Source organism: Vidua chalybeata, chromosome 6 (assembly GCF_026979565.1).
Source record: "Vidua chalybeata isolate OUT-0048 chromosome 6, bVidCha1 merged haplotype, whole genome shotgun sequence".
Classification (NCBI taxonomy): domain Eukaryota; kingdom Metazoa; phylum Chordata; class Aves; order Passeriformes; family Viduidae; genus Vidua; species Vidua chalybeata.
Window position 1 is genome coordinate 21,269,129 of NC_071535.1, and position 25,395 is coordinate 21,294,523.

Below are 25,395 nucleotides of genomic sequence, written 5' to 3' on the forward strand. Positions count from 1 at the left end.
AGAAAGTGGGGGGAAGCAGGAGGAGGGGAGGGATGTTGGGAGTGATGGTGTTTGTCTTCCCAAGTCACCATTATGTGTGATGGACCCCTGCTCTCCTGGAGGCTGCTGAACGCCTGCCTGCCATGGGCAGCAAGGAATCTATTCCTTGTTTTGCTTTGCGTGCATGCACGGTTTTTGCTTTTCCTATTAAATTGTCTTTATCTCAACCCACAAGTGTTCTCAGTTTTGCCCTTCTGATTCTCTCCCTGACCCTGCTGGTGGCTGCACAGTGCTTGGCTGGTGGCTGGGGTTAAACCATGACAAACACCACACAAGGATCGAGTTACCATTAGAGAAAAGACTGGTGGAGGTGAGATTACACCAGAATCCTTTCGACTGAAAATTCAGCCTTTCCACACCTTCCAGTATATCCAGAAGTAAGATATCAGTTCAGAAGATGGAACTAACTTTGCTGTTAGTTACATGACATTGGACTGTGTGCTGAGTGGGACTTTGCAGAACCTAATCATGCTCCTTCATATATTTCTTTTTCTTTCACACTGGCATGGTCAAACCTGAAAGAAGCACATAAAAGGGAAGAGGCAAAGAAAATGACAACAGGAGCTTTTAAGCTTTTACTGGATTTGGCACATTATTGCCTACAGTTCTGTTCCAATTCCAAATAACTCAGTGTCAGCTCTGATTATTGTACTATTTCAAAGACGCAATTAAGAAAAAAAAAAAAACCAACACAACAACTACATTAAAAAAAAGCCCCATGTGCAGAATATTAAGAGGAAAATGCTGAAAAGTACATTGTTAGAGAATATATGTTCAGTCCATGATGCTTCCCAGCATCACTGTGTCCTGCCACTCCCAGGCAGTCATTGTTCTGCTTGGCTCAGGTCCTTCACATATATGACACTCAAAAGGAGAGAATTAGTGGTGATGGTTATGGCACACTGAAAGTGCTGCTGTTTTCTATACTTTACTATACTCTTTTTTTCTCTTTCTTTCCCTATGGCAATATACTTTGAAAGGGCTGCATTTTTCAGCTATACCATACTTCCCCATTTTGCCTTGGGAGCAATACAAACAGTAAACAAAGCAGGCAAGTTATTTCTCTAACTCCTCAGTCACTCTGCCAATAAGGTCTGTATGGTTTTATAAAACAATGTCTTTGCCCTTCAAAGCACAAATATTTCACACTGTTCTGGCATCCACAAGCCTGATACCTCTCACTGCAAACCTATCATTTGCATGCAGGACTATCAACAGGTATTACTATGGGTAAGAATTATTTCCCAAGAGCTTCTAAAAGGAAAGACGGCTTGCAGACATCTGTCCCAGATTCTACTAGTCCCTCACAAAGCCACAGAAGTTCAGAAGCCAGAGAAGAGAAAAATTCTCTACTGTTGTTTCTGCACTGTGCTACAAATTTGCTTTGTCCTACATAGGCTAACATGCCTCTTAAAGGCAGATTATCAGCCTCTTGCCATTTTCTTCCTTGCTTACGCAAAAGTATTAGACCCTGAAAGTCAAACCCTAAAATTAGTTTGAAGCAAGAATATAAACCCCCTCATGTTAATCACATCCTGCAAACTTGGCTTGCACGTTCCTGTAAGAGGTATAAAATGCATAGTCACTTCCTTCTAATATCAAGTTTCATTTTGCCAGACTGAACATATAATCTATGCAACTAAAGGAACATTAATATTACATTATTACTACTATTACTGCAATTGCTATTGATCATTACATGTTGAAGACACTGGTATAGACAGTAAAGTAAGGAGGTACCAAGTGGCAGGTAGCAAACTGCAAGTGACAGTTTCTACTGACATGGAGAAACACAAGGATCATCCTGTACCATCAATTACCAAAAATTTAGGACTGCAGCCTTATTTCAATAGATACCTTGGATTAAAAAAAAAAAAAAAAAAAAAAAAAAAAAAACAAAAAACAAAATTAAGGCAAAGAAGAGGAAACACACATACAGGTATATTTTTCTTTGAAGCTTCTTCTAGTTATTAATAAAGCTGTCCAGGTGCCAGAGAGAGACAGACTGAGGCAGCACACTGGGGAGAGTGACACTGCCCAGAAACGTTCAGTCCTACCTCAACTGAACTACAACCACAGAGCAACTTCCAGGTACTACAAAATAGTCATGACGCCTAAGGGGGTCTTTGGAAAAGAACAATAAGACAGCTAAAACTCAGATTACTTATCACTTTGCCATGCATATAATAATATATACTCAGACATATTATTTCAGTTCAGGCCACTGCTAGATTATAGATTTAGGATCAAAGACTCTAAGCAACTCTCACACAATGGGAACCGTATCTAAGCCTTCCAAATAGTGACTATGAAAAGAGCATGCATGCCTTGGTGCATAACCAATTGAACATGAAATGCCTTTGTAAAGCAGTTCTGAAGAAGACTAATTGTGATTCTTCAGTGTCAAAGTAGGAAACTATGAAGAAAGTACAGATAAAAGACAGTGATTAAATGTATAGTACTAGTAAAACCTTTTCATAATACTGGAGCTTGTTATCTTGCCTATGCTTTAAAAAATATGTTTAAAAATATCAAAATACACAAAAAAAACATTTAATCTTATACTATACTGGGTGAGCTATCCAATTGATTCAATCTATTTTACCCAAAGGTAGGTTATAAGCTGATCCAAATCTACACGCTATAGGGATCTCTGTCTGACAGAAGAGATCTGCTTTAGTTTAGGAGATAAAAGCATAATGATACAGCCAAATCACAGCCATTCCAGTTGGAAGTAATGTGCAATGTGTCCTAGTGATCCAATGAAAAAATCAAGTCTTTAAATCACTATAGGATGTACTATAGTAGTTAAAAAAAAGTTGTATCTTGATACAAAAGTGTATCATAACACCAAGATGGCAATTGTTTGTTTAAAAGGTTCAGCTTATATAATTTATTAAGTATGCAATATTTTTTCTCTGTCAGATATAAATACATGAAGAACCTAAGTGTTTATATCACAAGAAGATGACAAAGTATTTTGCAATCCATGAGAATAAAAGAGGATGTTGATCAGCTACCAGGAATAAATATGCTTTATTTTTAATTTCACAGACTTGGGTCACTTGCTCCAATTTCTTAAAAGAGCTGAATGAGGAGATTTATTATCCACTGGGATTTATTTTTAATCTTGGAATAACAGAAAGATAACAGAAGAATAAAAAAATGATAATGTGGTGTGAATGTTTTAAAAAGCCAAACAGGACACGATGTATAACCATAGAAGGGTTTAGCCTGGATGAAACATCAACCCTGAAGGAAATAGCACAACAGCTTCTATCTGAAGTGCTTAATAAAAAACATTAAAGGAGAGGAATACAATAGTTACTGTCATTAGACCTTCCTGTGTAAAAGGAGCTTCTGTCAAATAAACCTGATATAATTCGAATGACAATGGTGAAAGAAGAGATGAAGCATTTTTTAAGGTATTTAGCTGAACACCAGAAGACAGCTCTGCTCAAATAAACAGCATACAAGAACAAAACAGGATGTAATGATAGAGAAATAGATAGATGATAGATAGATAGATAGATAGATAGATAGATAGATAGATCGATCGATCGATCATCATTCCTCTGCTGAAAAGTCTCACTAAATATTTGTCAGTGGGGTAGCATTACTGATAAGGGGCATTTCTAATGCACCATAAGAATCTATGTTTGATGCAATAGTATTAAATATTTTGTCAATTACCTAGAAGTAAATACAAAAAGCACTGAAGCTGATACTTGAAGGTAACACCAAGTTTGGCAGACCACTGAACAACATTTCTGACATGTTATATTACATAGTTATTCATAGAGCATGGAAATCCAGGCCCTTTCATTGCAAGCAGCTTTTAAAATATTTGAATACTCAAATATAGAACCTTACAAACATCGAAGACAGGCCATAAACTACAGAACCAGGAAGGGGAAGCTGCAAGGAAACTGCACTTTTGAAAACAATTCAGAAACAACAGACGAGAAAATGTGAGCTTCCAGTAAAACACTACGGGCAAAAGGGCAGTCCAGTCTTGGGACAAATGAATAGAATAAGCAATATGCAGCATTAATACCATATGCACTGTAACCCTAGGTATAATTCTAATGTCTACATTTTGTTAAAGGACTCTAAATAATTGCAAAGAATATATCAAGCAGCTTCAACATGACTTGAAAACTAGAATAAATGCCTTAGAGTAAAATACAAGGAACTACATTGGTTTAGTTTTTCAAAAGATAAATAAAGAAAAGACTTGATTACAGAAGATAAAGGAAAGGCAACAGACTTCTGAAGCATCTTTGCTTCAGTAGAAAACTGCATCAACAGAATCCACATTTAAGGGCCATTTTCAGACAAATTTCAAACAGATTAAAGACACAATTGCTTTCGTAGTAGGAGGTGGTTAACCAACACAACAACTTAAAGAGGTCCAAATTATGAGATTTAATGTGGGGGACACAGAAGTGAGGTTTTATGTTTGTTGTTTATAACCACTCTGAATCCACATATGAATGGGGATGAATAATCACCTGAAGGCTGAGGTAGCTGGATATGGAGGGGGGTTGGGGCCTTAAAATTCTCTGACATCTTGAAATGTTTACATGCCACAAATCACTTAATTAGAAAGAGAAAATATGAGTATGGACTCAGTTTAAATAGCAGGCATTTTTATTCTGCTGAACTAAGCAACACATCAGGTGTTATGTCTCCTGGTTTTTATTCCTGATCCTGCCACTTATCCATTGAATACCTTTGGCCAGGTTTTCATATGATTTCTTAGTTGAGAAAGTCTTTAAATAATTAAATAGTTCTAATACATGTAATTCTCCAAATAATAATTCTTTTCAATTTAGTCACTTTTTATTTTCATATATGTTAAGTCTCCAGTATCCAAAATGCAAAGAAATCAAGGTGCAGAGAGAAGTCTTACTTGTCCTTAAGACATCTTTAGCAGCAGTAAACAGAACACAGAAAATGACAGTCACAGTCCCATGGCAAATAACTCTGTAGAAATGTTTCCACATTGATACACTGAAGGGAACAATGGCATTCCTGGCAGGAGAAGATGGACAAGGTGACCTGACAGATGTTTACTGTTTCTACTATCTATTATTCTCTGGAGTTTTTCCCAGTAGGGTAAACACTTATCATCCCTTTTTTACACACCACCAATCCACCTTTCTGAGGAAGCAGAAAATGCTCCTTGGGTTTTAAGTCTTCTGTAAAAGACAACTCCAGATGTATACAGTGCTCAGAAAAGGAGTCCAGTTGGACAGTAATAAACCTTCTTAACAGTTACTTCCACAGTTACAGCCACAGGGAAAAAAATACAAATGATCACTGTCTGACCATTAGCCATGGATGGAAAAATCCCCAAATCCAAGTTAAGGCTTGAGAGCTGTCTGCAGCTACCACAGCCTCTAGTAATCTGGGGAAATTTTCCTATTGGAAATCTCCCTCCAAACATTTACAGAATTCCCAATTCCATGCATAGAAGGATCATCTTTAATGAAAGACAAATCCTTTTACAATGCAGCTCAACAAGCAGAGCAGTAAAACTGCTTCTAATAGCCTCATTTCTAATCAATTGTTTTGCAGGCCTAAATAATTATAAATGGTGAAAGAAGTCATGATGTTTTGCACTTCCCTACTAATATCTGGGATTCATCTAGCCCTCATTGTTTTTCTTTCAATTTAAAGCAGCTTCCTCATATGTAAATGCCTACACATATGAACACCTGTTTTCATTCAAAGGGGCATCATTACACCTCCTGCCAACATGGGGCACTCCAAACTTTTCTCAACCCTTGTGTGTCTGTTCCTCCAGCTCTTCCAACACATCTCACTTCCACATCTATACATTGCTGCACAAACCTGTATGCCAAAGTTCACACCAAATTGATTCTCTGCTGCCTCCCCCCTCGGCTGTGTACAGGCTTTCAGGAACATAACCTTGCTATGCAATACTTCCAATGAAGGGATTATGTGTACTACAGCCTCTGATGGGTTATGGCACACTGTAGTTAATAGAAGGCAAAGCAAATGGAATCTCAACTTTGAAATACTGCAGGAAGCCTAGAAATGGTGCAGCTGTACCAGGAAATATTTAAACATAAAATTCTCCATATTACATTGGATCAGTATCCTATATCTGAAAACCACTTCATCAAATACCCAAGCAAGTCTAGCAGAGCATCTATGTGGCAATACCCACCCATAAAACCATTTCCACTTATCTGGGGCTTGTGAGAGCCTGCATGCAGAAACTTATGTCTTTGTATTTCAATACCATCAATAATTTTTCTTCTGTGGTTTTTCCAGGAATATCCCATGGCAAGGACTTTCATTACTTTAATTGCCATCATATTTCTTTTTGATTGTTCTGAAGCTTGCCCAACCTTTGTCTTTTGAACTTACACTTAATCCCTGTATTCAAAAAGAAACAGAAAATAAACTATGATTCCCTTCTCTCACTTCCTTTTTCCATCAGTTCAGTTACAAAGGGCCCCAGGCTATACTGACAGCTCTTGCATAGAAGTATCTCTAATGACCTTTAATGATCTTTGTTGCCCTTCTCCCCTTTCTGAGATTAAAACAACAGGATGACAGTGTCCAGTGTGGTTGTATTTAATGACATGTATTTCATTATATTTTCTGGTTTTTTCTTATTCCCTTCCTAGAAATGCATAATATTAGATGTGCTTACTTGCCCAATATTGACCACTGAGTAAATATTTTTAAATAACTATTTAATAAAACATCAGAAACAACTCAAAGTCCATCATTGCATATGCATAATAGGGATTCTTTTCTCTCCCCCCCAGTATAAACACCTCAATTTGTGTTTACACACATATAATTTAATCTTCTATTTATTTGTCCAGACATTCAGAACTACTAAGTCATTCTCTGCAGTCCTGCAGACAATCCTCACCTGAAAAATTTCATATTCTCAGTAAAATGTAAGCTGTCTCCATCCACATTCCTTTCCACTCATAATTCCACTAATGAATCTTCAGACCTCAGCACGGATCCCAGATGACTTCCCACTAGGGCCTTCCCATGAGAACTATTTAGTGCATTCTGTTTATTCCATTCTGGTTTTTACCTTCCAACCAGTTCTTCCTCTGTGCCCAGACCTTCTTTCTCTGCCATTGCTTTTTCAGTTCCTGAAGAGACTTTTGGTGGGACACATCACTGAAAGACTTGAAAGCTACACTACATTAGCCAAAACTCTCCTGACCATACACTTATTGTGGCCTCAATAAAACCAAGGAAGCTCCTGGCTGCGACAGATCAAATACAATGCCAGTACTATTCTTAAGTGCTTGGCACCACCATCAAAGTTTGTCTGCTCACTCCAAAGAAGTGGGGTCTGTGGAATGGTTTCAGGGGGGTGTAGCCACACAGCTGATCTGTTAGACAGGTGTTTGAGAAGGCAGTTTTCAGATCTAGGCATTTGACATGGCTCTTCACAACTTCCTTCTCTCTAAATTAGAGTAATATGGATTTGATAGATGGACTGTTCAGTGGATGAGGAATTGGTTGTATGGTTGCATGCAAAGGGCTGTGGTCAATGCCTCAATGCCCAAATGGAGATCAGTGAATAGTGGGACTGTGACTGTTCAGTACCTTCATCAGTGACAAAGACAGTGTCATCAAGTGCACCTCCAGCAAGTTTAGAGATGACACCAAGCTGAGTGGTGCAGCTGACACACTTTGAAGAATGGGATGCCATCCAGAGGGACCTGCACAGGCTCAAGAAGTGAGCTCATGAGAACCCCATGATGTTTAACAAGGTCAGCTGAAAGCCCTGCAGCAGGTGCAGAGGAGGGCCACAAAGATGAGCAGAGGGTAAAAGCACCTTTCCTATGAGGACGGCCTGAAAGAGTTCAAATTGTTCAGCCTGAAGAATAAAAGCCTCTGCAGAACCTTCATTGCAGCCTTTCAGTACTTAAGGAGAGTTTTTAAAAGACAAACTTTTTTGCATGCCTGTTGCAATAGGACAAAGGCTTATGGTTTCACACTAGAAGAGGGTAAATTTAAATTAGATATAAGAAAGAAATATTTGATTATGAGGGTGGTGAGGCACTGGCCTTCAAGAGGGGTGGTATGATCCCTGTAAATATTCAAAGTCAGGCTGCATTGGGCTCTGAACAGCCTGATCTAGTAAAAGATGTCTCTGCTCATTGCAGGAGGGTTAGATTAGATGACCTTTAAAGATCTCTTCCAATTCAAACTATTCAATGATTCTTACCAAAAGGTGTCCTCATACATACCAAGTTTTTCCCTTAAACTCCAGTTGCAAAACCAAAGAGGAGACCAACATTTAATTGCCTTCCTCTGCTGGATGCACAGGCAAATCCAGCCTCCAGGAAAAATGTGGAAACAGCTGGAATCAAGTTTTTAAAAACCATCTGTGGTTTTCACACAGACACAAAACTCATAAGAAGGGATAGAGTGCTTTAGAAAATGCACTTGATGTCAAAGCTGTCCTTTGAATTATTAATGCATAACTTTAAGTGAAGCTCACAATAAGATGAAAGTTATTAACCTAATAAGTTACATGCATAATTAATTTCTCCTATGATATATGATTTGTGAAGTTCTAACAAAATGTGTCACAGAGGTTGTAAACATGAAAACTAGCCTGAAGCCTGAAGAGCTAAGCATATGCTAATTAGAGAACATATGAGAAATCCACAGTAAGAAAATAACTGAGAAGAGAGAGGAAGAGACAGCACTGCATATCTATGTGGTGCACTAGTGTCAGTTATGAGTAACAGGAACTAGGCTCAGACAAGGAGGGATAAGCAAGCACACCAAACCAAAGGAGAATGGAGGCGTTCAGTATTCTCATTATCTTAGATGAGGCTACTTTAAGACAAATCAGCCCTGAAATATAAGTCAGGGAAAGTGAGGAAAGTGCTCAGCTGACAGCTTATCTTGTTAGCTAAACACTCAAGCTGCAGAGGAAGAACCCATTCTTAAATATGAACTCTAAATAGGAACTCTACTTTCTTAGAGCTTTGCTTTTAATAGTGCAATTGACTGTTTAGCTACTATGTGGACAGAATAAATAAAGTGGGCATCCCCAGTAACATCTTCTACTTGAGAGAGATAACAAACACAACAGCCTTGTCCTTTAGAAGTGGCAAGTCATCACAAGGATCCTGGTTTATCAAAGTCTTGAGAAAGCTTTTTCCTTTTCAATATGTGGTTTTCTTTACAGTCCTTTACATCTTTGAGAAGGGTGATATGGTAGTCCCCCTCCTTTGGGAGGCTACAACCAACATTCCATTTAGTCAGTCACTATAAGGGATTATATAGGGCAGCTGCAGAAATACACACATGGTTATATCAGCAGCACTAGGAGAACAGATTTCACTTTAGCATCTCACTAGTCTTCTCAAGAAAAACTGTTGCTTTGAAGATAGCCATAAAACAAGTAATAGAGTGTGAACTGATCTTAGTCTGTTTGTTGGGAAGTTGTCCTAGCATCACTGAAGTTGAAACAGGCTAGAAACCCATGTCAGAGGTGTGAGAGAGCTGGCCCCTACATAAACAGAAAAACCCACTCAGATATTGAGCTCATATTACCTTAAACCTCCAAGTACCAAAGCTCTCAGGCTCTGCTGAACTTTTAAGTCAGCAGTTAACAATATGAGGGGAGCACTTTGCTGCCCATGCAGTAATCTTGCCAGAGACTGGGAAAAAATTTGTCATCAGAGCCTGTTTCAGATTGTTGCACTGGTTTGGCCAATCCAGCTGCAAACATGAAAACTACTATTCTCCCCTCCTAGTATTTCATAGCAATGTTTTAGTCACCTCAAATGTCTTGCATTCCCCAGCCAGATCTTTTCTCTGATGGGAGTTCAGAAAGCATCAGCATACTTATCTTCACATCTGCTCAGGGCTTGAAACCCACTGGAACACTTCACAAACAAAAACAAACTGGAAAAGGAACATTGGAAGGCAGCTGAGAAGCAGGATGAGAATGGTATGGATTTGACCAGCCTTCTGAAAAACCACTGGCTTCATTCCCTATTGCTCCTGCTGCCTCATGTTGGTAAGTACATGCAAAACCAGATTGTCTGCCTACCTCCTGCCCAAATCAGGGGAGCATCTTGCCTCTGGCTGGCATCTCACTGCATTCAGCTGTAGTGAAAAAGGGAAATCTCAAGGACAACCAATCCAGCCAGGATATTCTGCCAAGGTCCTGTTCCTAGCTGAGGAAATAGTCCTCCCAATTTTTCTCAGCCAGAAAGAGAGAGAGAACATACACACACCCCCACCCCCATTATCCTAAAGCCCGCAGGTGCCAGCAATCCAAATAAACGTAGAGCAATTAACAGAATTAACACAGCTTTAAATAGCTTGGCACACCAGATGCGGACTCCTAGCAGGGTTCTATAAAATGTGAAGTTATTACAGATAAAACCATTAATCATCTGTTCAGAGACTTGTTCTAGATGCAAAACCCATTTCACTTAAAATGGCTAATAATCAGAAAGAAAGGCACAGATTTAACAGGAATGATTATGCCATTCTCAAACCCCATTTCCAAATGCCATTTTTCATCTCTGCCACAGTTCCCAAACCTCTGTGTTCCCTCTGCTTGCTAATGCTGATACAGTAAGAATGCTTTGCAGGCATCACTCACAATTACCTCTCGGGGTGCTAGAAATGAGACGCCACCTCTCAGCCTCTTCCATTTTGGACAGAGGAGGTTAGTGACTTGCACACTATGCATTGCTGCTTTCCTGGACGTAGTTGTTACTGTTCAGTTGTGCGTCATCAGCCCCATGCAGCTCACAGATAACTGATGCTCAGCCTGATGAATGAAGTGTTCAATTGCTAAGATTTGTGCTTAGAAAATACAAGCATTTTAATATTCCCCACATTGTGGCAATGTGAAGTCACCAGTAGCCACCGTACACAATATAACAACCCTCCTGATATTCCCTTAAGACCTATTCAAAAAACTTCTATTTACTACATCTATGTCTAGATAGCTACAGGAAGCAGAGGTCAGGGGTTGACCCTAATTCACCTTTGAGCTCTGATGTTACCATTTCTAACACTTCCACTTATGGAACCATAGCTTAAAGAGCATTAAACCCTCTAAGTAGCAATTCAGAGCTAAAATTACATCCTTCCACATATCTATATTAATCCCATAGATTTGCTTAGGAATCTAGATAAATACACTGATAATTCCAACTAAATGAATTCTGCCTGTGCAGTTTGAAAAAAGGAGGGAGATAAAACAATCCTAAGGCACAAATATTCAGTGCAACAGATGTAGACCAAAGCCAGAGAGTACCAATGACAAAGAACTAAACCAGAGAGCATATCAGAGACTATACAAAACCTGCTTGTATTATACCAAGCCTGCTGCCTTTTCCATGCAGCTCAAATAACAAATGCTGCCCATTAGCTGCCTGCCCACTCCTGTGCTCCTCACACTTGATAGCTGGCTCACTGCTACGGAGGAGTGGCAGACCTGGGTGGAGTTGTTCAGCCCACTCACTCAACATTCAAACTTCATCATCTTTTCCTGCCTCCCTTGTTGGCACAGCTGAGCAGCCTGGATTTTTGTGGTGGGTGACAGCAGCTCAGTCTTTCTCCACTGCCCACAATATAAATGTACATGTCATAGCAATACTCCAATTTTCAGGGCCAGTCTGCTGCTCCCAAAGAGAGAACACTTGTGAGGTAGCTGAAAATGCCTGTTTTATACACATGTATATAAAACAGAAGTGTTTTATACACATGTATATAAAACAGAAGTGTTTTATACACATGTATAAAACAGAACAGTCTTGCAACTTCTCTCATGTAATTTTTATTTATATTAGCATATGGCTGTCCTGACTCTCCAAAACTGCTCCCATTTGTATTTCTGTCTGACAGGATAAGGATGGATCCTTAGCAATCTCTTTAGTGCAACATAATAAGCAACACATAAAAACCTATCTCCTATTTTTTTTTAGTATTCATCCAAACCAGGAGTTTACTGATCTCAGTGAACAAAGCCAAGTAAAGCAAAAGAGGCTCATTTACTTTCAGTCCAAGATGAGCACATCAGACTTTGGACAGCTGAAGTTAAGATCACATATTCCATTGGAATGGGCCCACATTTGGCTAACAGCATATGAGAAAGATAGCCAGAAATCCTTACCAGAGTATCACCACTGCTCTGCTGATGACTTCAGACTCAGCTACATTTGTCTATCAATGTATCCTGTCTTAGTTTGCTCAGTCTTCAATGGGTAGAGATTAGACCACATATTTTTGTAAGGATTTTTTTTTTAATACTGAAATGCTACCGACTAACTTTATTATATGCACCAAACACAGGCTATATTGCTCCAATCCCCATTATGTTTTCTGAAATTGTTGATATAAACATAGTTCTACACCTGTAAACACTCTCATTTTCTGAGCCACAGCACATGGCACATCCCTTGCAGCCACAGAAGCTCAGCAGGAGTTAGGTTCATTATGCGGGAAAAAAAGCCTGATCCTGATGATCCTACTGCAAAGCAAGCACAGATGGCCACAACACCAGGACTGAGAGTCACATGCGGGCAGCTCAGTGGGGATTCAGTGGAGTGCTCCCTTACTGTTGTGACATATGAGCCCACTGGCTACCATGCCCAGTGGTGACACCAACCTCTTCTGCTAGTTTCTTTCCTAGGCACCTGTTCCAGTGGCAGTTGAAGACCGTTGAACTCAGTTAGACCCCACTCTGTTTTAGTTCCATAGATTCTCTTTAGCTTCTAAGTATGGTGGCAGTACATAGCTCACACAGCTCTGCAAAAAGAAACCTCTTACACCCTCATGCATGGAAAGATCCAGTTTCTATGTTTGTTCATCAATGCTTGCTTCAGAAGGTATGCTCAATCTACATACATACTCTATTATTCAGACTTTGGCTATTAATTACTTCTGTAAAATTTCTAATCGTGCAGTAAGTTTAGGAGTTCAATGCTACTGAACTGTTGATATGCAAATTATCCTTTAAATTAATCCTCAAGAAAATATGCATGCTCAGACTGACCTAGAATCCTACAAGATGCTGTTTGCCAACTGATAGGCGTTCCAGAGAACAAAATACTATATTGTAATAAATGTGACCCTAACAAGAACCTATTTTTTTTAGTTTGCGAATAGAACTCTAAAACAACAAACAAACAATGTTTTTTACTTCTAGATTCATTATGGCTGTAGGATTCTACAGCCTTTGAAATATGAATTGTATCAAAGAAAGAATTTGAGGAGCCTAGAGTTTTTTTCAGTACACAGTTGATAAAATAACATCTCCTCCATCTTCTGTCCCAAAGTTAAACCTCAAAACTCACTTCCTGTCTTTGGACTTCCCATGTTTTACTAATTGAAAAATAATTCTAGCACTTCATTTTCATGCTCCATTCACGAAACATTAATTTCATGAAGCAATTTGAAATTGTTTTCCTGCTTAACTGGAATACTTTTCATGTCTGTGAGATAATGAGTAAACTTTCTACAGTCATGAGTACATTACTCTTCCACTTTTCTGTGTATCCAGAAACATTTGATGAAAGACATTGATCGATAACTGAAGTTAGCTTATGTTATTTTGCAACAAACACTCATTTAATATCATTATGCCAGCAAAGCTGTTGTTATGGATTCATAAAAGCCCAGGTAACCAAGTTCTTTCAGTGTCATGCATTAAGCAAGTAATAATGCTACCAGAAACCTCACTTTGGTAGAGTAGGCAAGGGCTAAGCTACATAAGGAACAGAGGCTTTGAATAACCCCTTAGCTAAAGCAAAGCTGCAGCTAATACAGAAATATCAAATGCAAACCATCCCAGGACCTGAGCTTATAAGCCTTACCCAATGAGAAAACACTACCATATTTCCCTCCCCATCTATTGGTCTACTCAGAATTCTCTCAGCATCTTGCCTCCTATTGTATTGCTCTCTATTTCCAAATGCCTCTGTTCCCACCTCAAAATCAAATCTTTCCAGAAATAAGTGGGGATTTTTTGTTATTAGCTTAAGAATGTCATCAGCAGCTACTCAAAATGCTGGCCTGCATCTCCACTGTTTTATGTTGCCACAACAGTGGTAGTTAAAAACCTGATGAAGACTTTGTGTTGAATGCTCTGCAGATGCACAGAGAAAATGACTGACATTCTTGACTCCCAAGACACACACTGTACAGCTGCAACAGGAGACTGATCCCCCAGAGTAGCAGCAATGCAACTGGAAGTTTGAGAGTGAGAGGCAACCAAAAACTTTAAAGACCTCTAGATCTGGAATCTTAGGAGTCAGGGTTATAATCATCATCTGGTCTATTTTGAAGGCTCTGGCAGAGAGTATTAATGAGAGACCAAGAGTGGAATAAATTCAAACTTTGGCTGTGCTTTGTCTGCTTCTACATAGTGCCACTAACCTCTCCCTTCCTTTTTCAAATGTTAAATTCATTAAATAATACAGATAGAAAGCAGACAGGCCCAAACACAATAGGACAGTTGGAGCAGCAGTACTGGATTAACATATGTGGGCAATTAGTGCCATTCATGCTGTAAGTTCCTCCACTGTACCTCAGTGCAATCCCTACACTGTTGATTCCTGATTCTCCTCTTATGCATTCCTGGCACTCTGTTAAGTCACTACTGTGGAAGGGGATCCTGGGCACGCAAAAGCTTTTGGGCTTAGGGAGGGGTTTGTACAACTACAACTTTCTTTGTCTGCCTGTTTTCCTGTGTTTTTCTGCCTCCAGTTTTAGGCTGCCTTCCATCTGCACCTTCAGCCCTCTCCCAAGTGTGACACTGCAGTCAGAAAAACTCATCCCCAAACAGAAACCACATCATCACTACGCATCAAATAGTCCTGAAAAAGACCAGGCTTGCAGATAGCATCCAAGATTTACATACAGCAACTGGGCACACTCATGAACCATTCTGAAATCTGGCTCCTAGAAGTTAAATTGCAGACAGAAATGATCTAAGCTTTCACAGCATTCTCCCATCACAGACAGATGGTGCCTGACCCCTGTAATAATTTCTGCCATATTCCACCCATATACAAGCCTCACTGCTTCCATCAAGCGGTTAGTACCAATCAACATTTTTCAGAATTTAGATTTTAATTAAGCATTGATAGAAAAATGTAAAGATTTCATAAATTCTCTCATGAATATCCATTCTATAGGGAGCACCTTAGGCTCTTCTAAAGCATCTCCATCTGTACCATTTAAGTCCTGCTCCAAGTAAATCAAATCTGAGTGTCTGGCTCCCTAACCCCAGGAAATATTCTGATTCTCTCCCTTCCCTAGCAACTGGATATTGAAATACTATTTTCCCCTCTTTGCCCACACAGCTAAATTCCTACCCTACCACTTTCCATCTCCATCCTTGATTACTAAAAACTCCTCCCTAAAGCCCTTGATTACACACAAAACACAGCTGTTTCTTGTTACCTTTCTTGTCCTAACCCTTTCTGGCCATGCAAGTTCCATACAACCCATTACTGGATACTTTTTCCTTTCCACCTTCAGTCCGTGCTTCTCCCTTTTTAACAATCACTATCTGTTAAAGCACTGTCACACCTTCCCTGACACCCATTAAAATTATTTCTACTCAATTGTCTCAAGATGTGTTCCTGTATCTTCTCCTATCCCATCTCTATATCTGGTTTCATCCATGATAGGAAATGGATGAACCAGCTTCCCCCAAGATTTTATCTAGAATGATTAATCTTAAGAATGAAAGTCCAAAAAGCCTTAGATTCTATGCAACTAGATTCAATGCAAAAAACCTTAAGATTCAATGCAATCTTCGTATTTCATGTCTGTGTATTACCCTATTTGCATATCCTGTATGACTATTTTCCAGTCTTGTTGCCTCATTAGAGTGTCAGGTATACTGCAACACTGCCAGGATGGCTATGGAGAAGTGCAAAACAAACATGGTTCACCACACATAGGGAACTCTTTAATTCCAATGAAAATAGAGGAAAAATCCCAACCTGAACTACACATTAATACTTGTATTTATGCCTTAGGTATATTACTGCTAGGAACCTGTTCAGTCAAAACCTGTAGCCCCAAATGAAACAAGAAACATGAGAATCTAGTCTATGGTAAAAGAAGGTACCATTAGGTCAGCAATGATCTGACCTAAAGAGAACATTATCTAGATAATGTGATATTTAGATTAATTTTATAAAATATTATATAGATACTACAGCAGAGGAGTCCTGAGACCCTTAGTTCCTTGTCAGGAACACATTCTTAGACACTCCAATTCCTTCTAGCCAAGGCTTACATTCTGCTCACATGAAGTATCTACCCTGCCAGAGCTGCCCCTCCTCCTGGCACCAGCCCGGGCTGAGTGCAGAAGTCCCTTCCTGCTGCGAAGGGGCAGAGATGGTCACTAGGCACTCTGCCCCCTGCCACTTCAGCACCTGCTTGTTGTCTCAGAGGAAGTGGGAAGGCAATGAGCCACTCAAGGAGCCCTCTTAGCCCCAAGATGAGCAAATTTGTTGGTGTACTCTCAGACTGATGAAGTCTAGAGGAAATACAAGAGCTTACAGTGGAAAAGCTGAAAGTTTCACCTCAAAGTCTTCATAAATCCCTTTAGCTTCCTTGGAACATGACAAATCCCTAGAGCCAGTCTTGAATGAATGCAGAGACCATTCTGCTTTAACACCTTCAAGAGCTCAGTACAGGGCTTGGCAGGATGTTCTCCACCGTTACAAATAGTGCAATCCATTTGGGGTGTGCTATGTCTCTGGTATCAGCAATTACATAGCTAGGACTTAACTCTGAAAGAAGAGCTTTGCTCTACTAGAAAGGACAAACTGAAAGGAACAATATTTGTTAATATTGTTCCTAGCCCTTCCTCTAACTTACTTAGCTCAGAATGTTTTTGTTAAAAATCCAAGCTCCTCCAGTACTGCCTAGTGAGAGACTGAGCATCCCTTTTGGCCATGGAGAAAAAAAATGTAAGCTTAAAACATAAGCTATGGGGACCGAGTTACGAAATATGCTGACAAGCTACACAGAAAGCCAAGTAAAGCTCCTTGTAGCCAGTTCTGGAACCAGACACATCATAAGCACACAAGCACTGCACTAACCCAGTTCTGCCTCCTCCAGGATCAAAGCTCATTGGAAGTGTTACTGGACCACTACTATAAGTGGGGTGCTTTTAAGCAGACTATAGCTCTAAAGCAGCCATCAAGTCAAGACATCTGCTCATACACATCTCCTGTCATTGCTTAGTCAAGTGAAGATTACAAAGCACATTTTGATTATCTGTTTTCTTCCTCTCATTCTTAAGCAGTTGCTTGGGTTTTCGTTCCCATAGAACATTATGAGCCTGGGATGACTATGTTGGCAGCTCTTAGCACATCATGCAAGCTAACAGAATACAAATGATTATATAAATAATAAAGCTGCTGAAGATTTTCTTGTCACTGCTTTCTTTGCTCCATTGGCTTGACTTAAAGCACACATAAAAATGGCCTCTGCTAAGTATTATGTTCATAGCATCCATAAATAAAATTAAGATCCTGATTTAAAGAGACACTAAGAGGCTGTATCTCCTCCTGATTTCAATCAAACTGGGATGCTCAGTGCCTACGAAAACCAGGCCCAAGGCTCTATAAATGTAACCAGAAGGATTTGATCTCTGTATGGCCATTTGTATTCAAGCAACAAAGTTTCATTTCCTATAGAAGATGCTCACAAACTCTTCTCTAGCATATGTACATCCCTTTCATCTAGAGGTCAGGCAGGAGAGCAGCTTCAGACCCTAACAACTCTCCCTCACATCAGAGGCCTGGCACATAACATACAAACCCTGACACCACGAGTTGAGCATCAGTAGGATGATGATTTGGCAAGGCAATTACAGCCACCAAACAACATCTAGCTCAGCATTGCTGCTTCCATGACTCCTATGTAAGCTCTTTATAACACTTTGTGGAGACCTCAATATCTGTATCCCTATTAATCACAGTGATAATCACAAATTGCATTAGAAGAGAGAAGAAAGAAGACAAAAGATGACTGCAAGCCAGCATCAAAACGAAACTGTACCAAGTTTGGGATTTGGACAGAACTCATCTTTTAACTGTTTTGTTTTGGTTTTTTTTCCAAGGATCACTTTTTTGGTTCCTGCTGCTAGCCAGGCAGTCCAATCTCTATTACATATGTGTGAATTTTCTCAATGCTGTGGATTAACTATATGGCAAGTGCAACCAGCCAGAATAAGACAAAAGAGTTTCCAGAACCAGCTAGCTCTTCCTGACCAATGCAGCCACTCAAGTGCACAGACTTAGAAACCCAGTGTAAGGACTTAAAGATCATAATTGTCTGTCTCAAATACTGTTAAGGTCATGACTTTGCCATGAGATGAGCACAGAATGGAGTGACAGGATAGTGCTAACTCCAGGTAGAGGGGAGATCTGGTCAGCACATCCTGGGTAATGCATCCAGACAAAACTTCCCACTGTGGCGAACTTTGTAAAGAAGCAACTTCTACACATATCACTGGTCAAACAGAGATCACCCCAAGTTATAGGACAAATGGCATCTGTGACCACTGAGGGACACCCCCACCTCCCAGTCCCTTCCCCAAATATGCCTCCATGGATACCAGGAACTTGGACTGTAAATTAAGCCACCGTGACCAGGAACTTGAGATAACATAGAGGTGATTCTATTGTCCAAGTGTTATCTCAAGCCTAGGGGGAGATAAACAAAGGTGTGAGAGCAGAATGTATAACTCATAATGGACATAAAGAATGCAGAAATTACGGGCCACAAGGAAAGCAACTATGCTGAATCAGCTTGGACTGGGTAAAAGGTAATTCCATCAGGGGGAGATTATGACTGCTGACTCGCAATCCACCAACTCAAGAAACCCACCAGCTAAGAAAACCAGAAAGACTGAGCATGGGACTAATTAACATTAGAAGTGAGGGAATGATTAAACCAATAGAATAAAAAATGTGTGTAACCAATGAGCATTAATTCCTTTGTTTGAAAAGATACATAAACAGTTTTGAGTGACCCCAGGCCCCCCACCACTGAGAAGCCTAGGGTGAAGGACCAATGGGACACCACTGAATGCATGAGTGGTGATTATCTTCTGTTTGATCTGTCTCTCTCTTTTTCTCTCTTTTCCACGTCTTTCTACCTCTCTACCTAACATTTTATTGTTTAATAAAATCCATATGGTATTGTTTGCACTTTAATTCAGGGAGAGGCATCTCCAAATAATAACACACGGTACACTTCATGTCCACATGCCACATGATTGGCACACCTCCCTGACACACTCGTATGCTGCATTCTCCTTGCAAAATTTACACTTTTTATGCTACCTTCAACTTTCATTTTTCTGTTTTATTCTATTTCTCTATCTTCCTGGAAAATTCAGATCTAACTATACTCCCAGGTGAAATCCAGGACCTTAAAATTATTCTAAATAAGCTTCTGATTATGATTTTTTCATCTCAAAATGCTATTTAGTAATCAAAGACCATTGTTCTTTTTATAATGGCTATTGCCTAAGTGCCTAGAATATAGTAATGCTTTCTTCTGAGGGGTTAACAGCTTAGAGAAGACACCTCTCCGACTACCATGAGCATTTTTTCTGTAATCCAAGCACTGGAAGTGTGATTCTGCCCTTAAGTTCAAGAGTTTTCCAGCCTTCTGACCAGCTGAATGACAAGTTTATCTTTACAGAGCTGCTGCAGTTATCAGTATAAAATTAGGCACCAGGGAAGGAATTAATTGTGTAAGGCAGGAAAGAGTGACAACTTTAGCAAATCAAAAGCACAGAGACAAGAATTAATTTCAAATAGTTACCTCTTTGAGGCAGCCCATGAAGTTATTGCTTACTGGAGACCCAGGTAAATCAGCAGTACTGGGGCTCCCTCCCACGTAAAAGAAGTCATCTGAGCCCAGCATGGTGTAGTCCTCCTGTGTGTAGCCCGTGGTGGTAAGGATGCCATCCACAGAGATTGTCACCTGTTTGAGGGACACAAAGGACAAAGAAAATCCCAGTAATGACCTTACAATCCTGAACAGAACAACTTACCTCCCCTATAATTTTATGCCAGTTTTATTAAGGATTTTGTTGAGATTTGGTATGCTTTTTTTTGTTTAGTTAAGTCGAGCTCTATTTTCTGGTCTGATTTTCCCACAGAGAAATGCTTCAGCATCTGCTTCTTCCTTTTCTGGTGCATCAGCACTCTCAGGCTTACCCAGCAGCCTATCCATCCAGATGCTTTCCATCTATTCAGGCCAGAAAATATAACTGTCCTTGAAAGACGTTTCTCATATTAGCTGATTTTATGATTAATAAGAATTTATTTTCATGATTACAGTTAGTTATGGTTGTTAGTAAAAAAAAAAAAACACTAATGAAGACAAGGTTGGTATTTTTTATTTTTTAAGTTTCTTTTGCTCACGGCACACTGACAATCATGCATTCAGGGATAGGGGGAGAGGGAACTCACTTTCAATACATTATGGATGTGCATGCCATGTACCTGGAGAGACACACACCCACCACCCACCACAAAGAAACAAACAAACAAAAAAAAGAAAAAAAAACAGAAAAAAAGAAAAAAAAAAAGAAAAAAAATTCAAACTAACCAAAATATCAGCATAAAATAAATCAAACGAAAATAAATTAAAATAAATCAATCACACACCAACAAATGTGATAGAAGTGGATATGAGAAAGAAAGAGCTATAAAGCGTGCACACACTGCACTTTGACCAGTCATGCCAATATATCTAAGGTCCAGAAAGATGACAGGAAAAAAGCAAAATAAAGAGAGAGAAGGAGAAGAAAAAGGGAGAAACAACCATTTCACACTTGCATGCAATCAAAAATAAAAATACCAAACAAATTCCATAATAACAAAAAAACTCAAAACGAAACAGAAATGTCCCCAAAATCTCTAACCACAAACACATGGAGGTTGAAGGGTGACAAAAGGAAAGGGTGGGAGAGGAGGAAGTGAATTTGATGTGTTTTGCTTAGATGTTGTTAGTGGTTGCAAGGGAAGATGGAGGAAAATAGATCGAGGCCAGGAGGAGACGGGCGAGTCACCAGACGTGGACATGCCATGCAGAGTGTGTACTGAAACAAACAACTGGCTGAGCTCCTGTTGGCCACGCAGGTAGAGGTCAGAGAGAGAGAGAAAGTGAGAGAGAGAGCAAGAGGGAGGAGAGAAAGCAGAGGGAGGGAAGTGGGGGAAAATCATGAGAACGAGGACAACTCTGGCCAGTTTGCCCGTAATAGCCATTGTCACAACAAAAGGGTGAGAGAAAAAGAGAGCCTTCACCACCACGGACTAGAGGCCCTGCAATGGTTCTGATCTAGAAACCTTCAGAGTAAAAAAAAAAAAAAAACACTAAACTAAAAGCCAAGAAAAAAATCTAAATGAAAACAAAAGCAAAAGAAATAAATCTAAACTCAAAAACAAGGGACAAAAAATTCCAACAGTTTATCACTGAAAAGAAGAACTGAAGACAGAGGTGAAGAAAATAATGAAAGAAATGTCCAAACCCTATTTCCAGAAGAGCTGTTAGTTGCTTTTGATGCTCATTTTTCTATTCAAAAAGAAGAAAGGAAAGAAAAAAAAAAAAGAAGGGGGAAAACAACGTGTTTTCAATGAAATTAGAATAAAATTAAAGGAAGCAGTAAGTATAAAGGAGGGGGGGAAAGAGCAGGTAGGGGGAGGAAAAGGCAGGTAACACACGGCAAACCCAAAAAAAGAGACAATAAGAATGATATCTACCAGACAATGTAGTTTGTTTACCATAGCGTGTCCAATGCCTGAGTGCTTTGCGGAAAAGGGGGAAGAAAGGAAATTAAAAAATCGTGAACAGAACGATTGTTAATTAAAATAACTAAAAGCAAAGATGAGTCGTTAGGGTGTTAGTACATTAGTTGGTTAGTAAAAATGACACATTGCATGAATGATCTAGTGTTAGTTTTTCAAAAAAAGGCGTGGGGCACCTGACACACACAAAGTGAAAAAGAGGACAATATGACCAGGACTCTATGGGGAACCATGCCATTTAGACTGTAAAGAAACAAGGAGCTGCTTACTCTTCCCACCCTGGTATTAGTCATTAACTTCTACCCTCATACACATTATCCAGACCTGAAGCAAAGTTAAAACAGTGCAATACTTACTCTTCAAATGTTCATCAAGGTGCTTCCCTCAAACAAGAACCTTGGGCTCAGAGATATACACACAGAGTACACAGCTTCCCCCTTCAGCACAAACCCAACCATGACTCCCTTCGACCCACCACCACGCCAGCTCCTCTTCCAAGCTTCACTACCCTCAAGTGCTGCAGAATATCATAAGGCCAGTATTTCCTTTGGCTGGAGGATACAGATGAAGATGAGTCCAAGACTTCCTTCCAAGTTTCCCAGTCTGCAGGTTTCCTTACAGTAGCTGATTTTCTGACTTTCAGGACAAGCACATAACAGTGCCTGTGCTTGGCTGTTTGCCTGTAGCTCACTTCTGTCATCCAAGATACAGGAATTGAATCTCTCCTACTGTAGGGAGAAACGTGTCAAGAAATTGTGTAGAAAGAATTGTGTCCCTTGTGTCCAGGTTGAAGACAGAAGATTGACAAGACCTAGTGTCCCTCCTGTTTCACTGCATCTCTATTACACAGGAGCTAGGAGAATTTACCAGTTGGTTTGGTTCAGCAGAACTTTTTTAAGCTGTCCCGAGGCATGCAGGCATCAACTGTTAGAACCTACACTTGCCTTCTTTGCATTTTAGCAGTTAAGGAACTAAAGATCTTCATAGTAGATTTTGCATTGCGACTAGCTTTAGTGTTAATAGGAAAGGGCAGCCTGTAGAGGCTCCAAGTCCCTGTTCCAGTGTGATTGAAGTTGGCAAGAATGATCCTAAACTACACAAGCAAGATCTACACTGCCTTGTGTAAAAACCATCTGCTTGTATGCTTCAGAGTTGTGCATTGACTAGGGAAATAGGGTTTTGAAGACTTTGTGGCACTGAGCATGAAGTCCCAAGGTTATGTGCCAATGGGAAAAATTATGTGAATAATGAAATAATAATAATAGTCTGTACTTGGAAATAATGAGCACAAACTCCTGAATTCTTCACCAAGGAAGTCTTACAGCAAATGGTCGTGTTGGTAAATTTTTACAAACAAGGGAGTTGAAGTATGGGACTGGGTGAAGAGCATGCTAAAAACCAAACAGAGTGTCAGCAGCAGACCTGAAGACAGACACAGAAAGTCTGACCTTCAGTCTCCTCTGCTCCTCCTCCCACCAGACCACACTGCCCCAAACACACTCTGAAAGCCCCGGTAAAATTCAGCCGTGATCCTATTGCTAAGTAAAGATTTCTCACAAGGCAGAAAGAGGGCTTAGTTTTAACTAAAATAATAAGATAAATAAACAAGGAGATTTGCTTTGACATTAACAATCACTACTCAAGGGAATCTGTGGATTCACTTGGTTTGTCTCTAAGGAGATTAACTGCTGTGATAGTCATTTGATCTAAAAAAAAGCAGCCCGTAGTACTCTCCCAGCTTAGCTACAAAACATTTAACAATTCCAGAAAGTACTCGGCAAAAGTCCAACTATTTAAAGTTCCACTCTAATTCTAGAAACAGCCAAAAAATTATTCAAATCCTCCTTCCCTTTCTCTTAGCCCCCAAAAAAGCAGAGGAAAAGATTAGATAGCATCCTGAAGCTGCTGATAGTCCATTTAGCTGCAATTGCTTAGATTTAGGTAATATTCTTGGAATGTCTAAATTATTGCTTTTAAAGTTCATTTTAAGGGGAAATAGATCTACCTCCAGTGCAGTATTTTCAACCAATTACAAGGAGGCTACTGATTTTGTTATAAAGCTTCAACATTCAGAGGCAATATATTTTATTGGGATTTTATGTTTGGTTTTGGAATGGGTTATTTAAGGAAACATGAGCACAGCTGGAAACAAGACTTTCTAGTGAACTATATTATACTGCAATGTTACAGGTGAATTTATGTCAGGAAAGACATAGAACCGATAGTCTTTTACATACAAAATTATTTAGGTGATACAAAATTATATTGGATGACAACTTTTAGGACTATCATGACTGCTTTGCCTCAAGGCCTCACCACTTCCAATATCTGGGCAGCTTTATGTTCTGGGTCAATGTCTTAATTTTGAGACAGATCAAAAGTTAAAATGCAAGCATCCAGGGAAAAGATGACTAAAAAAGAAGTCCAGCCTTATTTATATTTATTGGTTAACTGTATTCTGTCATGTTTAACTTTAGAAATGGACCCCAAATCACCTCTGCTACTTAAATGTAATTTTATTTGAAGACAGGCCTTTCTTTGCAAAGAGCCCATCCATCTAATTAAAACATCTTGGCCAGTAAAGTTGGACCCTTTAAAATTTCAGGATCACTTAGAAACATTCACAGTGAATAGATCAGGAGGCTCAAAAATTTACAGTGCTGCTTAATTGACAAGGGACTACATACTTTGTAATAACTGCCAAAGTACTGCCCTGGTCTCATCAAATATGAAAAGGCATAGACAGATTTCCATTTTCTTGGTCCACTTCTGTGGACCAATTAAAAAATCACTAGCTAAAATATTAAGAAAAAGAATGTAACAGCTTCCCATCCACAGTTTTGTTTGTGACCCTTCACCTTCTGCATCTTCCAAGATTCAAACCAATCCTGGCATTGAAGCAAGGATTAATTTTGCTTCTGGCACATTTGCCCACTGAAATTCATTTCAAATGAAAAATAAAAAGTACAATTAACTAAAATGGCCAATGACCTCTACTGAGATATTCAAGGACCAGCTGTTCTGAAACTACCTAAAAATTAAAAAAAAAAAAAAACCCACATCAAATAAAGCCATATATTCTGACCTTTCGAGACTGACAAACCTAGACCACTTGGTGCATCTCCCTCTACAATACTGATGAGAAAGATTAAACAAAATAGGATCATTAAGACCATCCACTGCATAAGAAATGAATTTTTCATCTGTATATAAACTATTGAAAACATATTGATTTTTTCCATAGGTGAGAATTCTGTAGTCTCATTAAAGTATGATGACAGATTTTTTTCCAGACCCAGACATCCTAAGCATGTAGAAATATAAGGACTTAATGTGTGAAAGACAAATAAAAATTTGCAGCCCCAAACCCAAATATTGAAAAGAAATGAATTCCTGATAACAGAGAAATTATCCACTGACCTCTACTAGTACAGACTTTTTCTGATTCCTGGCACTGATTATCCTATACTCACAGACACTTTGCTCTTAGCTAGTGTAAAATGCT

The 25,395-nt window shown here is 39.3% G+C and overlaps 1 protein-coding gene across 1 annotated transcript in view; it reads right to left on the reverse strand.

Moving 5' to 3' along the window:
* Positions 1 to 25,395, reverse strand: part of NRXN3 (neurexin 3) — a 751,638-nt gene that overhangs the window by 680,176 nt on the left and 46,067 nt on the right. Inside the window, exon 3 of the mRNA XM_053944975.1 lies at positions 19,900 to 20,061. Within this exon, the coding sequence (XP_053800950.1) occupies positions 19,900 to 20,061 (162 nt within the window). The remainder of the gene's footprint in view (positions 1 to 19,899; positions 20,062 to 25,395) is intronic.